General features: G+C 44.6%; 1 protein-coding gene across 1 annotated transcript; it reads right to left on the reverse strand.

Annotated features, from left to right (window-relative positions):
- Positions 1–3,272: 3,272 nt before the first annotated feature.
- On the reverse strand, positions 3,273–15,051 carry tmem64 (transmembrane protein 64). Its single transcript, XM_030120685.1, has 3 exons — positions 13,483–15,051; positions 6,732–6,887; positions 3,273–5,340 (listed from the first exon to the last, which is right to left on the reverse strand). Exons 1-3 carry the CDS (start codon positions 14,194–14,196, stop codon positions 5,149–5,151), a joined length of 1,062 nt encoding a protein of 353 aa, XP_029976545.1. The 5' UTR covers positions 14,197–15,051; the 3' UTR covers positions 3,273–5,148.
- Positions 15,052–18,058: the final 3,007 nt, after the last annotated feature.

Genomic DNA, 18,058 nt, shown 5'->3' on the forward strand with positions numbered 1-18,058 from the left:
ATTTCTCACCTCTTCTGGTGACACATAGTCGACGAAGCATCGTCCGGTCAGCCTTTTCCCCTCAAGTGAGATCATGAGACAAAAACACATGGCGAGTCACGAGCAAAGAACAGCAGGAGAGTTTTCACTTGTGTATTTGAAACATTAAACATTTGATATTGTAAACTGTGATTCAAAGTGAAATCCTACAGGCTTAAAATAAGCTATTTTTATTTTTCCACTGAGGGAAATGATCGGTACATCATGCTGATTTCATAAACACTATCAGAGTTTAGAGTCAAATCCACCAGCAGAAACATGAAAACACAATTAATACTTATACTTTTGGTATGGCATTCTGAAATTGTCTTGCTACATAAAGACTTATGCAAAATAGGCCTCTTGGAGCCACATTTGGTGTGATTCACTGAGATGCACAATCTATATTTTCACTGCTTCACTTCTCTGTGGAACCAGATGTCATCTCCCTCCTCAAAGCCGCTGCCAGCGCGCTGTCAAGACGTCTCCCCCACTTCTCTTTCAAAGGCACCCTTCAAATCCATCCCAGAGAGTGTTTTCTTGTTTGTGTCACTGAGTGGGCTGCAGTTTTTTTTTTCTCTCCCACAACAGCCAAATGGAGAAGAAGAAGAAGAAGAAGAGACCTTTGGAGAGGACACAGATGTGACCCAGGCTCCGTCCGAACAGAATGTCATTCAAGCAGCCGTCAGGGAGACAGCCGTGTTATTCCCTGGACAGCAAAGCATGGTGGGAAATCTCAGCTGGATGAACTCCCGATCCACCAAGTACGGTGGAGGAGAGCAGCGCGGCGTCACGTCACGGCACAGACCGGACGAGGCGATCGGCAGCAGGTCGGAGAGGGTACAGATGGAGGCAACAGCTGTCCGAGCCAGGAAAGTGGTCACGTGACCGTCCCCTCCGCCTCGAGCAGCATCCTCCTGCCTGAGGCCAATCAACATCTCCCTCCTCCACAAACATCCGCAGCATAAGTTCCCCTCCAGAAAGCTGCGTGGACGTGTTCCAAGATCATCTCCCTCGCTCTCCGGTCCGCGGGTTTTTATTTCTCTCTTTCACAGTTTGGCTCACTGTGTCCTCGGGCGGCACGGCCCTCACAGATGTATTTTTGGAGTTTTTCCGTCCAAAAGCGCAGCCCTCAGTGAGAACCGCGGCTCTCGTCTGAGGGCCCGTCAACATCGATGTTCTTGGCTCTGTGCAGACGCCCTGCACGTGCTGGCGGGGAGGCTCCGGGAAGGGGTTTGTCCTTTGAGGTGGTGCCGGACGATGATGGATCTGACACAGATCTAACCCGAGCCCGGGAAAGATCAGCGGGTTGTGTGACGAGCGGCGGAGAAAACGTGCCGCGGCTTCCGGTAACAGACGGCGGAATAACACGCAGGAGTCGTCCTGGCGTCCGCTGCTGTGATTGATAGACCTTGGCTGGACTCTCTCTGGGTTCTGTGTCTTTGTTGGATCTGAGATGAGGGCAGAGCGCCGCGGGCGACGTCTCAGCTGTCTGTGTGTGCGGTTACACGGGACGCAGCGCACTTCACAAGCGTGATCTGTCTGAACCGTTGAACCATCCACACAAACCACCCACCTCCCCCTGAACGGATCGCCTGTCACAAGCGAGGCAAGGGCGAGCCTAAGTGGTGCTCCAATCTATATCAGCAGCACCGCCACATCCATCACCGCTTCACTGCAGAGTCGCCGTGACAAACTGCCCCAGAAGCCAGTATTATTTCTGGCCGTACAGTGCTGCGGCTGCAGCTTCTGCTGCATATTTGAGTACTGATGGCTATTTAGAGGAGTGCAAGATAAGGGGAAACATTCCCAAGCAAGAGCGTTTCCATCACTCTGAAAAGGTTCGGGACGAAGCCAGGTGGTATTCAGCGACTCTCGCTGGGATTCGGGAAGGAGGGGAAGATGTTTTCAAGAAAGGTGTGGCGGCCAGACAAAGATAAACAGCTTTCAAACAGGGATGAGACATGTGGAGAGAAGTTAACGGTTTGCCTCCGAGTCCCTTTCCTTTAAGCTGCTTCTCGATTCTAAACGACACACAAACTGGACTGAGGTCAAACAAGGAGAGATGGTCGTTCCAGATTACGTAAGGTCTTCTGACTCCAACAAAAAGAGGAGAGCGCGACATTCAGCGTCACTAGTTCCAACGATGCATTTTCAGAAAGGTCGTCAGGTTTGAGAAATGAAACACAATTTCTTTTGAGTAGCATTAAAAAAAAAACGAGTGTAATTGAAAAATAAATACCTGAAGAACGAAAAGTTGTAACAAATTCTGACAGGATTTATTTTCTCTTTCATAAATAACACTGAACAAGCATCGTACAGTGATAAATAATATTTATACACTGTAAAATTCTCTGTATTACAAAATACAGTATATGTGTAATGCACTTGATACAGACGGGGAAGTATCTTGTTTCATAGCACAGACATGACCTTAACTTGACCCTGGAGGCGAACGGTGTCGCCTGCTCCACTCTAGAACACTGCAGGTGTGCGGTTACATCTGGGATTCAGGTCTTGTGTGGGTGTCTATGAAGCGTACTTCCCTCGGGAATCAGTTGTTGCATAACTATATCTAAGTTGAGTCGAGCCCACCGAGGAAGAAACAAAGCCTGCTGTGAAAATTAGATTTCCCACAATCTTGAGTCCCAGCTGAGAGGTTAAAACATGATGAAGTGATGATTTTTGCATTTCAACACACTGCGATGTTCACTCGGGAGCAGAACAGCTTGTTGGAAAACACTCTGACTGTGGAGAGTCTCTGCTGGGTGACGCTGGCAGCAGGTTCTCATCAACCAAACTAAAGCAAAACACACAAATAAAGGAAACGGAAAACGACATCTCTGTACTTTTAAGACATGAATTTGAATTTCTCTCCAGCAGCCGTAAGACATCGTCTCTCTCGTTGTGTAAACTTTCAATTCAAGTAAGAAAGTAAGAAAGTGTTTTGATGTCGTGGTGGTTGATCAATAATCGATAGTTTTGGGGACTCGCCAATCGACGTGCTCCCAGTCTGAACAAGCCGTTCTGATCCCAGATGTTATCTGTGTGGCGATGCGTCGTTCACGTGGTCGGCGGCGCAGAAACGTCCGACGGAGGCAGCGGGAGGTAAAAGGCAGGTTGAACACTGTAACACAAACCGAGGAACGGAGACGCTCAGTCTTAAAGCCAGATATTGATCACTACATGCAGGTTTTCCTTCACTTCCAGGGTTTAGAGAGATTGGCAACAGTGGGACTGAATATGTTCCAACAATTTGCTCAATAGTGGGATTTTGATCAGATGTTTTTTTGTTTTTTTTTGCTTTTAATTGTCAAATATTATTGCTATATTCAAACAGGAAGGGGCTTTAAACTAACATTTAGCATGAAAACAGCTCATCAGAGGACTGACAGTATGGAATGTGTTTGGACAAATGTCTGTTTCGGCTTTTAGAGGGGAAAAATGGAGAAAAAAAATTGAGCTGACAATGCGTCACCTTCACAAAACAGGCTTTTTTGGACAATTTGGGGACATAAAGATGGATATTTCGTGTGTAGGAGCCCTTAATTTCCCTCAGTCAGCCGAGTCTGAGGAGCAGCATCACAAGAAATGTAAAAATAAAAAGTCGTAACGCATTCATCACTTGGGAGTCCACGTTTTGTTTGATTGTCAGTTTCTGAGACGCATCTGGCTCGACTTATGAGCAAGCAAACCCCTTCCTAGTTTAACGTGTGTGGATGAAAATAATGCTTGTTCTGTGCAAAATAACCCACAGCATGAGAGCGATGCTGTTGTATTAAGAGCGAAAACAGGTAATGTCTATCATTACTGACAACTAGGTTAAAAAAAAATAGAAATAAGTAATAAGTCACATGTAGCCTCATCTCGGCGGGTCATGACGTACCGACTGCTTCACCAAATGATGGCACATTACAAAATAAAAGCCCCTTTATCTCATCTAGCTTATTCATTATCTAGTGTGAGTAAAACAAAGACAATACAGACTTCGGTTTCACTGGTTTCGTCTGCATGAGAGCTTTTCTGATTAGTTTGGTTTCAGCACAGAAATATGACATTCATGCCTCTCAACATCATCATCATCATCATCATCATCATTCCTCGATGTATTGCACTGAATTATCAGAAGTACCATTTAAACTAAAATTATGGAATAATCCTTTTTTGGATAATCTCATATCCAAATTAAACAAAAAAAAGAGAGAAAACATTTAAAAAATGTAAGTGAGATCATTCTAAACATTGAATGGAAAGCTTGACATCTGAGTTTTAGTTCAATGTGTGACTGGTTTTGTCGCGCGGCGCGTGGCTTCGCCGCAGAGGGGCCGACCACGCTGCACTTCGAACGTCCAGCCAGAAACATTCCTGAGTTTCCCGCTGCGAAACCTGCCCTCCGGTCCAGCTGCTCACGTCACAACTGCTTGAGTGTGAAAATGATCTCCGGGCAGGCGGGACCGATTCGGCCGCTGTGGTCAGAAGCCAAGAGGAATCATTCAGAGAGGCCTCCTTCCTCATTCCTCCAAAATAATAAGACACTTTCAAAATGAACGGTTGCTAAAAAAAAAAAGCCAAATCATTCAATCAAAAAATAATGCCCTCATTATTCTCTTGTGAATGAATACTCGATGCAGGGAAGCAGGAACCCGAATAAAAATCTCCTGAAAATGAAACAAAGGTGCATAGGTTGGTATTTTTTGACACTGAAATGGAAAATGAATTCCTTGGTTCTCTAGAAAGCTCCAGATTGCACATTCATAAAGACAGCAGGCAAGCCAGTGCCTCACTCACTACACCTTTAAACATCACTGACGGCTTCTGTAACAGAGTAAATGTCACAAAGTACCTTCATTAAAAGGAGTTGAAAAATTTAAAAAAAAAAAAAAAACTACTCTGGAGATGATGTCGTACAAAACGGTTTTCATCAGCACCATTTCTTCAAAGGTGCATGGTCCCATCTAAACGCTGGACTGACTGAACATGACTGAGGCGGTTTCCCCCCCCCACCTGCAAATGAGATGTCAAGACAAAAAAAAAAAAAGCTCTGCCACCAACATGTCCTGGAAATGCTTGAAACTCAGCGTTTCTTTGAAGCTCAGCAGTTTTACAATTCATCCGGACCGGAGCTGCTGCTCAGACCACGTTGATGCAGTTCCCGCTGCCGGCCATCGCTCTCTTGCTGCAGTAGGTGAAGCCGCCGTGGTTGGCGGACGAGCCGTTCATGTGCGACGACTTTAACTCCATCTGGCAGGCGGCGATGGCGGCGTTGAGCTCCAGCTGAGCGCGGTGCACGACGTAGAACATCAGGCCGATGCTGATGACGATCTGCAGAGGAGGACGGTGAGAGAGAAATGCTGACAGTGTTTTCCCTTATTGTGGTGAGAAAACCTCAAGGAGGTCGAACACTTCTGACAAAGAAATGGACATCTTTTATAACATCACAACTTCATATCATTCATTAGAAATATTATTTTAATGTTTATGCTATTTTAAGTGATTTTTTTCCCCACAGCAACAAAACTAATTGAAACACATGCACACACAAGAATGAGTTATCTTGTCACCAACACAGCTAAAACAACGGTCAGCTGAAGAAAAATGATAACTAGATACAGTTATAAAGTCCATAATGATACATGAGGTCTGCCTTTGGTAAGATTTGCACAAGGAGGACTTTAGTTTCTGTTTACTCTGCTGAAACAAACATCCCAGCAAAGGTCAGAGCAACCTGGAGCGGCTCTGACCAGGTCCAGAGTCCTCTGCCCGACATGGCAGCTGCAGCGTCAAGCTACAGGCCTGGATCTGTCAGCTGCATGCTTTTTTTCTTTGTAATATCTCTTCCTACAAAGACTTATTGGTCAAATATCTTGATTGCATTGACACGACGATGCATTACGGAAGTGACAGATATATATATATATATATATATATATTTTTTTTTTTTTTTTTTTTTTTTTTTAAACATAATAAGGTCGTTATGGGATGTGACGCCTAGAAAACACAAGTCGTCCATACTTGTGAAAACAACAGATGTTTTCATGTCGGCTGGCAGCGGACTGAAATGTGCATCTGCTGCTCCTCCCAAACGTTCCCACCCTGACCGAGCGTCTGTGTTTACAGCCAGTTGTCCCCGTGAAACGGCTTATAGTCCTGCATGAAACACGGATACAGCCGTATACCTGAACTGAACTCTGACCTCTGACCATTACGACCCTGTACCATGTTGACACAGTAACGACCTTTGATCTCTCGGCAGTTGCGAGGTTTAAACGAAGCTCAACAGGAGGTGGGAGTCGTGGCGACAGCTTGAACTGAACTGTTGGAATAGTCTGTAAATCTGCCAACAACAAGCGCTCAACCACAGTGAAGGAATGATGTTTCAGATTCTGCTCGACAGGCTGGGTTACATGACAAGAAAGACACACACACACACACACACACACACACACACACACACACACACCCTTACAATAATGACACATGCTTTCTTCGTGACACTGAAATGTCTCATGTCTCTAGAGTCCATATTCAGCGCAAACTCAGTTTCTGCAACTCAAACAAAAACGTTTCTTCTGGACGTCTGCAGCGTTCGGTCTCTGTGAGCTGGAGGCCGTCTGGAAGTTATTCCCTCTCTGTTACATTACAATGAGTTGGAACACATCAATAACAACACATCGAGTGTCAAAACAGCAGCTTCTAAAGCCGGGTCAGCTCACCTGGAGGCTGAACACGAAGTAGCCGCTGACGCTCTGCTCTGCTATGACGTCCTCCATGGTGCGAAGCGTGGTGCCCAGGTAGGAGTTGAGAAGCTGCGTGGGCAACAGACCCACAGAGGAGGCCACCAGGTAGTTTGGCAAGGACACATCTGTGATCTTCAGACGGAGGCAGAAGAAAGATTTTCGATTAAAAAAAAAAAAAAAAACCCAAATCAAACCAAAACATGCCCTTAACCACACGAGAAATTGTGAATGTTAATTGAGAAAAACATCTTATTTGTGAGTAAATTTTTCAAACATGCATCCATCTTCTGTCCAGTTGACAGTGGTGTGGGAGCTGCAGCTATTCCCAGCTGATAATGGACACAGACAGAGAACACCACACTCAGTCGCTCACAGGGAAAACAGACACAGACACACACACACACACACCGACATTCATTTAGGTCGACCTCAAAAGCACGTTTTTGGACTGTGGGAAGAAACCAGAGGAATTAGGAAAGAAAATCATACGGGAAGAGGGATCAACGTGCACAGTGAGGTCCCAAAGCCTGAAATAGAACCAGGGTTACTCTGCTGTGAGGCAGGAGTGCAAACCACTACACCTCTCCAATGACTGCCTCTCAAAAACAAGTGTGGTAACTGTGTCATGTAATTGTTTTTCATATTCCAAAAGCAGCAGCAAATATTTCAGTTCACTCTGGCTCTGTTGAGTTACTTTTTTATTTATTTTATATTTTTTATTTAAAATGGGCTGAATTAAAGCTCGGGTCGACGATCTTGGAAAACTAGCATGTAGCACGAATGTAGCGTCTCCCCAAGGCTCCCCCCAGCTCCCACCCCATTGGAGGAGCTCCGGTTGGGAGCGAACGCACTGGGCGCGGAAGCGCCACGCGCACGGAGTTTGTGATCGCCTCCAATGTTATTAACCTTTCTGACCAACCGCACACAACGTGCATAGGAGCGCAGCGCGCCCGCTCCGCTTCCTTCTATTTTTCACGCGAGCGCCGAGAGCTCCTTGGCAACGCGCGCGCGCGCGCTCTGAACCAGGGCCAGTGCACGCCATTGAAATGTACGCGCAGGGGGCTGGTAGAACGGCGAAGGGATTTGATTGGTTTCTTAAGAGCGGTCCGCGCCTTACGATTGGTCGGAGTTTTTACACTCCTGTGGCCGCTACAGTGGTCAGATTTTTTCCGCACTTTTTTCCGTCCACATAATGTATTGACTTCTCCCAGGGGGCAAGGAGCATTTCACTCAGTATGACAAAAAATGCTTTTGGACAACATCGTCTACCCTAGCTTTAAGTTAAATAAGCTGTAAAAACGCACAATGTAACTGAAAAATAACATGTACGCTGTGGATCATTATAGGATATTATACATTTCCCCAACTTGTTTCTCCACATCAACATATCTGATGCATCTGGAACATGAAGGGATTTTAATTAGACTTTATCTGAACTGACTTCAGGTTTTTCAGGTTGAACCATTCAGTGGTAAGAAGTTGCGAGAAACAAAACACAAATATTTTAATGATGTCTCACAGCAGGACGACCTGTACTCCATTGTCTGCAGGAGTCTTTGTGAAATATCTGCATGTTATCACTGCCATGGGGTTTTCCGTTTTCTCTTTTTTGTAAATTTTTTTATTTAGAGTTTGCAATTACAGCGCTAAAGAAATTTACCAGGAGAAACAAATGTCTCACACTGTGTGCTCCCAGCCTGTGTCCCAGTTATTCCCTCGGTGCCATCCTTTCAGTTTTGTTTTGTTTTTTCTTTTAATAAATGCACAGTAACATGACATTTTTAAAATAAACATGAGGGCAGATCCCTTTATTTAGGGCCACATTAATAACAACTAGATTCACAGCATCCTGATTCTGCTGATCAACCATTTCTCAGCACCATCTGGTGTAACTACAATGAGCAGCGACACACCGTCACACCTTCTGCTCTGCGTCTCGTTTCATATCTTGGACCAAGCATCTAAATATAAACACGTCTGCGTGTTGCTGCCACGCTTGATCCTTTGATTAAGTGATGGCATCAGCCGCTGTGTGTCTGAGCGAGGATGTGACCTTGGCACTGTGTGCTCTGTGACAACACGGCGGCTGATAGTGGTGTGTCAGGGGCGATGCGGTGTTGCTGCAACATATTCTCTGTGCCAAAACCTTATCGGGGCTTGAAACCGTCTTTGTGAGATCCAGCCCAAGCGTTTCTTGGCAGTGGGGAATCTCAAACCTCTCTCCTGTTATCACACTACACACCAACAAACGCCTTCATGTACTTCATAGAACACAGGCATTATCAAAAACCTGATTAACTATACTCATGTTGACTGTTTGCCACCATGTAAGCAATAATTCATTGGTCCGATCACGTAACAGGGCCTTCACTCCTACAAGATCAGCACCGATGTACCGTGGAAACCCCTTTCAGCGGAGACATGCGAGAGCAGCAGAAGTGAAGGAATGCAGTCTTTCTCTCAGCTGTCATGTCTGAGTTGTGAAGCACGAGCCCTCTGAAGTCTCTTCCCACCCAGGCATCCAGTGCTGCAGCTGCAGCTGCCTTACCCATGACAAGGGAAGGGCTGGTCGCTGGTATTTTTATAACAGACGCACAGAAGTAAGTAAGAGGTTCAGTGAGAATTCTGTGCTTGGAGTATCAAGATAATTTACAAATTCAAGAGAGAGAAAAAAAAAAAACTCCCTCTCTTCATTTGACCTGATTTACTCAGCAGCAATGCAGGTCCGACTTTGTGCTCATAAACAAAGCCATAAGGAGGGTATCTTGACGGCGTAGTAAATTTCAGGATGGCTACTGCGATTCCGTTTCCCCCTTTTTTTTTTTTTTATCTCAACAGACACACACACACACACTTTGTTTACCCTTTGTGATGAAGGGCAGAGCACTGTAAGTAAACGTGCCCTTAATGCTTGTAGTCAGGTCCTACAAATCACACAATGAAATACCAAATGTCTTGATCAAAGCATCAGAGAAGAAACAGATCGTAAGAGGACTAATCCCGTACATTTCATCCTCAGATGCTTCACAGTTTTCCCGTCGTTGTGCTAACGGCTGCAGTCTCTGTGCCGTTTTAGGTTACCTGCTCTAATGTAGCAGCGTCCACTTCAGCAGAAACGAGCGGGCGCGACGGTGAAATGTGGCCTCAACTGCAGAAAGTGCTTACCAAGGGCAGAGCAGACAACACATAATTCCACCGTGAGCCGGTTGCAGACCTCAAAGTAGCCACCCACGGCTAGCCTCATTTTTTATTGTTGAGAATAAGATCGTGAAGATACAATATCGGCTGGGCTTAAAACCCGAGACCCCGGGTGAGAGGAATTACCGTGTGTAGAGCGAGAGCCTGAGCCGGGCTTAAAACCTCCCTGGACAGAGAAGTGAGCCTTTGGTAGAGGAAGGCAGGTGGCGATGAGGATTCGGCTTATTAACCTGCATCTGTCAGGGCCGGTGTGACTGCTGAAGTTTACAGTACGGCATTTACACCGAGGTGTGTGTGACAGTCTGGTCTGAATGCTGGTGTTACTGGTGTCTCAAAGCCTTTTTATCTCAACACTATGGCCGTCTGCGATCTGGTGTAGACCTGGCTGAAGTAAAACCAGAAAGCAGAAGAGATGAATCACGTGATGTCTTTCACACATTTACTGTGACACCAATCAAAAAAACATGCTCGGTACTTCCCTGAAACTTTAAATTAGTTAAAAATTACAGTTGTCAGTGAATCTGTAACCTGAAAAACAAAACAAAACAAAAAAATAGTTGGAAGGAAAGCTGTGACAAAGAGTCAAATATTGACAGGTTTTCAAAGACAAAACAGCTGTCGAAAGCTGAAACAATCCAGCAGAAATATGACAAATCCAGACTGACATTTAACAAAATGTGACCCACTTCTGCAGGAGTGATGATTTAGCGACTTCAGAGTCACAGTCTGTGCTGTTGCTTGGGTCTTCTTGTAAACGGCGACTCGGAGCGAACTCATCTGAGTAATTTACAAGACTGTCAATTAGCTCATGCTGCAAAATGACCCTGACAAACTGCCAATGACAGTGGCAACAGCTGCGCCGCGCAACGTGGAAAGCCTGTCCCTTTGACTGCGGCGCCTCATTTTCACCTCGTCACACAGGAACAACACGCGAAATGCTGCCATAACTATTAAAGTTGCGCCGCGGATCCTGCCACTGGAGGAACATGACAACCTTTGGAATCTGCGCTACGCCCCGACGCTGGAGCCTGAAGTATGAACCAGTGAAGAGCAGAAGCCACTGCGGGCAGCCAGGCACGAGAAAGCCATCTGCTCACTGTGGTGACGCATGTCCCGTCCAACTAAGTCCATTATCAGGTAAACTGCTCAGCACAGTGAGGAAATAATGCACAGCAATGACGCTGACGTTTAGTGTCATGCGATCTCTTACAATTCATAACGGCAGCCCTGCAAAGCACCTTCTACAACGGCGTGAATAAAAACTTCAACCTGTATTTATTCTGGTTTTAAAAAACTGAACATAATTAGTGGTGCAACAATGTTTGCAGAAAAAAAATTACACATAATGTGAATATAATTCTAAAGTGTTTGTCCTGTATATGAAAACTACGGCTAATTTGCTTTACTGATGAATGTTTTTTCATAGTTTACTACATTTAAAGGTTGATTCATCATTAATGATATGATCACTTAACACTGAGAGGATAAATTCCGTTTGAATTACAGATTCTGAAGAGCACCTCGACTCTCACCGTCTATTTCTGGTGTTTTTGTTCGTGCCACAATCTGCTCGCTCTCCACTCCACTCCGACATTACAGCCCAAGTACTAGAACCAGAGTGTGCTTCTCCAATACCAGCGGATCCCTCCACATACGAGTGCAGCGCAAACGCTTACTGCCGCAGCCACGGTTGTGCCTTTGAGTCAGCTGATTAACGCGAAGACCTCATCCGGCTGTCACAAAATGACCTATCCGAAGGTCCAAAGGTCGTCTTCACAGTAATGCTGCAGATATATTTATGAACAGCCTTAAAACAAGTGTTTAAAGACTCGAACTTTTTGATATGTAAATGGAGTCGCACTGCTCTCAGCTTGTTGATTTTGATATCATAAAACGCAACAAGAACATGAAAATCCTGATGAAGCCTGATTTGCATTTAATGAAGCAGTGATCAAGCGCGCGATAAAGTCAGCGATGACGACAACGTTCCTGTGTGTGTATGGAAATGTCAAAAAGCCAACACTGTCTGTGTAAATGAGTAACCCAACTGCTTTTGCACAGTACAATTATTGCACTTGTGAAACACACTTACATCATTTTGCTTCTTTTTCCCCCCCTGCCTTGGGTCTGTGCATCAGTTCATTCATGCTGGAAGCTATAAATGCCTTTCAAGCTCTTCATATTGCATCCACTTTGTTGTGTTTGCACTGCTGTTACTTTGTGCTTTCAGCAGTATTTTAGCTCTCCTCAAGTTCCTTGAACCCCATCTCTCTGAGCAAGTTCCTTAAAGATAAATTATAAAATATGGATGATGGACGTCGTCTATTTGTTCGAGCTGTCCACTGGAGCGGTAATGGTTTTTGGAAGTGGTTGCTGTTCAGTGAAACTACAATAAAACAGAAAAATGTATTATTCATCAGTCTTGACAATATTTTCATGGCAATAATATTCTGTTGTTTTCCCTTCGTCTGAAAATGTACAAATGTGAATATCACACACAGTGTGGTTGACCTGAAAATAATCTAGGTCCAGCTGTATGATCGATTTTCCAGATTTAATTATCCACAAAGTCACTAAGTAAAAGGCTAATTACCCAAAAAGAGGGACTGATAACATACTTTTCAGCTTCTTTAGTAGGATGCTTGGACATAATGAAAAAAAAAAATGCAGATTTATTGTTGTTATCAGGGTTTGTTCTTTGACAGGTTTCCGTCTACGCTCCAGAGGTTAAAGGTTCAGTTTTACCCTCAAGTCATTATGTAATAAGCGTACAATAAATTCAATTTGTGTTTTGTGGAGTGGCCTCTCAGCCGATACCCTGCAGTTCAGTGAAATACCCCTTCAGGCTTTTACCATGTGGATGTATCAATGAGAGGGGTAATCAGCGGTTATAAATTATTCATATGCTGTATGAAGGTCAAGGTCCTCGGGTTAAGAGAGCAGCTTGAAAGTAATATTATGACACTGCCTGGCTCGGTAATGGGTCACGTGTTGGTTGACTAGTGATTTCAGATTCACAAAATGTGTCTACACATTAGTTCACAGTGCCTTCTTGTCATCAGATGTTCAAAGTTCACCCAGTTATCATTTCAAGCTGTGATAAAGACTACCGAGTTGATTTTATTCAAGCACCATATCTAACAAGATAAGTACGCTCTCTTTCTCTGGAGATTGGAACTGTATTTCACATTGCAGCTGCAGATTGTGATCAAAAACATGACGCAACAGATGCAAAACAACATTCACAGCTCAAACTTCCTCACACCGGCTGTTGTTCCTGACAGCTCTGCTCTCCTTTGAGTTGTACAAGCTGCAAGAACATCACAACCTCCTGAAAGCAAAAGGTCACGTGTTTATTTGTCAAGTCTGGAAGTGACTTGTTAAATATTGTTCCAGCGGGATAATGAGCTCTGCTCATTGATAGTCTCGTGTGGTGACCTTTCTGCTGACACTGGAGTTCGCAACCACTCATCCGATGTTCCCGTACTTACATTGGGGAAAATGTAGAAATGAGATTTTTCATACTCACCGAGAAAACTGCATTTTGGAGCCCAAAGGGAATGGGGGTGAGTCTTGCTAAGGCCACAATTTTGAGTCCACTTCCTCCCTCCACCACACGGATGACAGCACTGAGCTGTTCACTGTTCCCAACTTTGTTCAGCACCCAGTCAGTCAATAGTCGTTTGCACACCAGGTGCGCCACAAAGGTCCCTATTAAAACCCCCACCATCACGAGTCCCATGCCCAGCACAAAGCCGTAGAGGTAGCCAGCTGCCACATTAAGAACAATATATCCCCATCCGCAAGGGAACGACACGATGATCAAACCAACTATAAACAGCATGGCTCCAACCAGGCTATCCAAGCTCTCCACCCAGAGCAGGAGGTCCTTGAGGTATTGTCGCACCAGGGCAACAGAGGAGAAGCACACAGCAGTGAGGATGCATGCCAGCAGGGCGCTCTTGAAGCAGAAGGTGGTGATACAGCACGGGTGTCTGAACTCTCCGCTGTTGCTGGTGAAGGTCGTCCCTCCTGCCTCACCGACCACCTCAGGGTCGATGTCTGATTTCCCCAAGCCGACCCCTCTCTCATCGAAGGCGCTGCATATCAGGATGTCGATTTTGTCACACTCGTCCGTGGCAGTCCTCTGCAGCCAGCGGTTCAGCTGGATCTGCGTCTTGCCCACTGCATGCTTCACAAGCTTGGTGAAGAGCTGCACGGTCGTGGCCCCTGACATGGACATGGTGGCCCCCTGCGGTCAGCTTTGGGGGACCAGCAGCAGGGTTCACGGGACCTGGAGACAGCTGAGATGTCAGAGGTGTCCAGATAAGATTTACATCGAGGACAAGTTCATTAAGAAAAAAACAACTATTGATAAACTTTCCAGAAGATGACTTCAGCAGACGCGACCCATCACTGTGTTACTCTGCCAGCAGGGCTGAAGCCAGAACCGGGGAGGAGGTGTCAGTCTCCCGGGCCATTACAGGGAGCTCCGGCGTGATGAGGCTTATCTCGGGTATGCTAGTTGGTCGACATGCCAGTGCAGAGACTTGAAGGAGCCGATTTTATCATCGCAGTCTGAAACACTCGCCATATTCGGAGTTGTCATCACTCGGCTCCGGACAAGGTTGAATCGGCGGATGGAGGCGGCAGAGGTCCCGGGCGGGAGAGACGGGAGCCGTTTGAGGACAGGAGCCGGGATGCTGGAGGTGGGGTGGGGAGGGGGGGAGAAGGAGAAGAGCTGCTCCGGCGGGCGTCAACTTTCGTCGCTCCCGCAGCGATCCGGTCCGGCTAGCGCGCTAGCATAAATCACGGCGCGGCTAACTCACTAGCTCGCTCCTGCGTGGAGAAAACTCCAACGTTGCATTTCCAGAGAGCGAAAAGCTCCGCCGCCGGCCTCCGAGCGCCACTCTCTCCACGCACAGGAAACTACGGACAGGAGCGCGAGGACGTGACAGCGAACCCCCGCCGTCACTGCTGCCACCACCGCTCCCGGCTGGCTGTTGCCTCGGACTGGGTGTTGTTGTTCCTCCGTCTCCCTCCTTCTTCCACGGCCGCCGCTGTCGCTCTTAAAGCCACTGTTTGTGTCCCAGAATGCCAAGTAACCCCTCAGCACGTGACCCGCCGTGCACGCCCCCGCCAATCACAGAGCCCGGACGGCTCTCGCGAGATCCTGCGAGATTTCATCGCAAGTTTGTGATTGTTTTCCAGCGAGTTTGTGTTTTAAAACTGTCAGACGCTGACCTGTCATGAAGTGAGAAGGCAGGAGCAGTCCTGGCTCTATTCCACGTGAAAATCCTCCTCTGAAAAAATAAGAAAAAAAGTCTTGGACAGCTATTATAAAACCATTTAACAGATAATGACAGGTTTCTCCCAAACAAAAGACACAAATTGACATAATTCAAAAAAAAAATCAAGGCAAGGCAGGTCTATTTAAATAGTACCATTCAAACACACGGTAATTTAATTCACAGTGATTACAAGGAAATACAGTAAAACAAGGTGATTAAAAATCTTATTTTTTTAGGCAATTTAGATAATGAAAGAAATTACAGTTAGATCAACCTCCACAACATTTACTCATTAGTGCTCATCATAGTAGCAGTTTCTCATTCCTTCCAACAAATTTCAAATGCTTTTGAACATGAATCAATTGCTTTCCTGCAACCCTCTGCTTTTTTTTTTTTTTTTTGATAACATTATCATTTGCTTATGTCCTGTTAGTCAAAATGAACTATACTTGTGAATGGTGAATAGTCATTCTCTATGGAAACCAATCATACTCATTTCAATGCCTGAAAAAAAAGTTGAACTAGCTGTCAAAATCTGTCAGGCAGAGTCCTGCAGAGGGTGGATCCGCCAGTCCAGTCCTAGCTTTTGTAGTGCATGAGTGAAGTAAAAATATATTGAAAAGTACCTTTTTTGTTCATGTAAAAGTTTGATCTATTGAAAATAACTATGATCTTCAGCAACAGATCTGGTATTTTGACATGTGTTAATGTTTTGACATATTGCATTTCTAGTAAAAATGGTGAACAATGAAGCAAAACAGGCTTTATGCCTGAATGATGATATGAAGTTTCATTGTTTGACTTAAACTATGCAGCCATGAACTTTTCCGTTGCGGTTATTGTTTTCTGTAACCTTTCTCATGAAAGCCTTGCTCTCTGTGAGCGACAATCACAGTTCACATCAGTGTCAGGCGCTGTTTCATTGTGACGTTGCAGGTTAGTGTGTGCAGAAAACTTGTTGTGTGTGTGTGTGTGTGTGAGAGAGAGAGAGAGAGAGAGAGAGAGAGAGAGAGAGAGAGAGAGAGAGAGAGAGAAGTATTTTAAGTGAACAGTCAGTGAAAAAAAACCTCCCACTCATTGTAAAATGTTTCATTTTCTGTAGCAATGATGCAGGGAGGTTGTTCCTGGAGGTTTATAAGATTATTCTTCCACTGGTACAACCCTTCAGTCATGTATTAGACATCATTTTGCCTTTCATGTCCCACACCCTCAGGATAGAAAGAGCCACCAGTCCTGGGTGTGAGCCTCTGGGTGGAGCAGGTGGAAGCATGAAGTCTATCAGGAACAACGCTGTTCGATAACCCGGGTCTGACAGGAGACGATCTGTCAGTAACCACCATGAATTCTTTCATTTCAGTTTGTTCATTAATCACTTGTATCATAATTGGATCAACATTCCGAGGTTCCACGTCCCTGTGCTCCTATTTTATGTTAGTCTTTCACATTTTAGTACTTTATATATAATATTGATATTTTTTACTTTTATTAATACATGGCTGTGGTGCAGTTTTAATTCAAACATTGACAAATATTTTTACTAAACAATTTCCATAATTTCATTTATTTCCTTAAGAACAAATTAGGCTACAGCTACATAAGCCGTGATAGTGTGCATTTATAATATAACTGCTTTTAACTCACTGGAAATCAGTGGTACAAGCTGCACACACACACATTTCATTGTACTTTTGTAGGTTAAAGATAGAGATTTGAACAGCTGAATCAGGTTTCCATTGTGTTGTTTTCTGAGGCGTAATTTATGACCTACTTATGTGTACAAGTTAAATCGGCCATTATCAACCAAAACCTGTTGCAGTAGAATAAATAACTACAGTGAAGGATCTGAGGGAAATTCATTAACATGTTCTACATAAAGTAAAACAGTCCACAGAGTTTGTTTGTAGTCAATTGTAGACAATGTGTGTGTGTGTGTGTGTGTGTGTGTGTGTGTGTGTGTGTGTGTGTGTGTGTGTGTGTGTGTGTGTGTGTGTGTGTGCGTGCGTGTGTACTGCTCTAAAGCTCCACTGAATGGCACTGTCGCACAGTTTACCACCAGACTGCGGCGCTTGGAAGATCACACCGCTTCACAGTCAAATCTGATGGACGGGATGGAAAGTTGTTCTGCAAACAAGTAGGAATTTAGACTAAAAAACAAACGTAATCACACACATCAATCCATCCATCCCACCGTCCTCTGTACCTCTTGGGTGCGAATAAGAATCCACATAATTCAGCTTTCAAGACGAATTTAAAGTTTTTTGTTTCATAATCAAATTTCTCAACGTAAAATCCTTCGATTTATTAATTTGCTTGTTTGTTTATTTCAGTATCTCAGCAAACCTTGAGAAGTCAAATGGTTAAATTTCTCCTTTAAAAGATTACTCAAAAAAAAAAAAAAAAAAACGCCAGAGGGTGAGATGTATTTAGAACAGGACATCAGGAATGACTCGGTGAAGCTAAATTGACCTTTTGTCTGGCTTTTTGTGTACATTTGACAAAAGTTAGGCTATATTTAGGTCTGTCTTGCTTGTGTTGCTCATTTGGTTTCCACTGTAGACCTTTCACCTGCTCATGTACAGTACGCGACTTCAGGTTGTTGAAATATTAAAAATGTTGTCTTTCACATCAGATTGTAAATTGTAAAGCAGAATTAAAGTCATATAATGCACATGAAATATGAAAAGCAGAGGAAGCCTGAACAAATCAGGATGCGTGGTTGTATGCCTTTCAGAATAAAAGCTCTTATTAATGAATAAAGAGGTTTATATTAGTATATGTTGGTAGATATAAAGTCAGAATTGTGAATATCTTCCT

This window comes from Salarias fasciatus, chromosome 22, assembly GCF_902148845.1.
Source record: "Salarias fasciatus chromosome 22, fSalaFa1.1, whole genome shotgun sequence".
Lineage (NCBI taxonomy): Eukaryota > Metazoa > Chordata > Actinopteri > Blenniiformes > Blenniidae > Salarias > Salarias fasciatus.

Coding starts and splice junctions, on each gene's coding strand:
- tmem64 (XM_030120685.1), bottom strand. CDS start 14,196: ATGTCCATGTCAGGGGCCACGACCGTGCAGCTCTTCACCAAGCTTGTG. Junction 6,888..13,482: donor TCCAAAATGCAGTTTTCTCG/GTGAGTATGAAA, acceptor CTCCGTCTGAAG/ATCACAGATGTGTCCTTGCC. Junction 5,341..6,731: donor ACTTCGTGTTCAGCCTCCAG/GTGAGCTGACCC, acceptor CCTCCTCTGCAG/ATCGTCATCAGCATCGGCCT.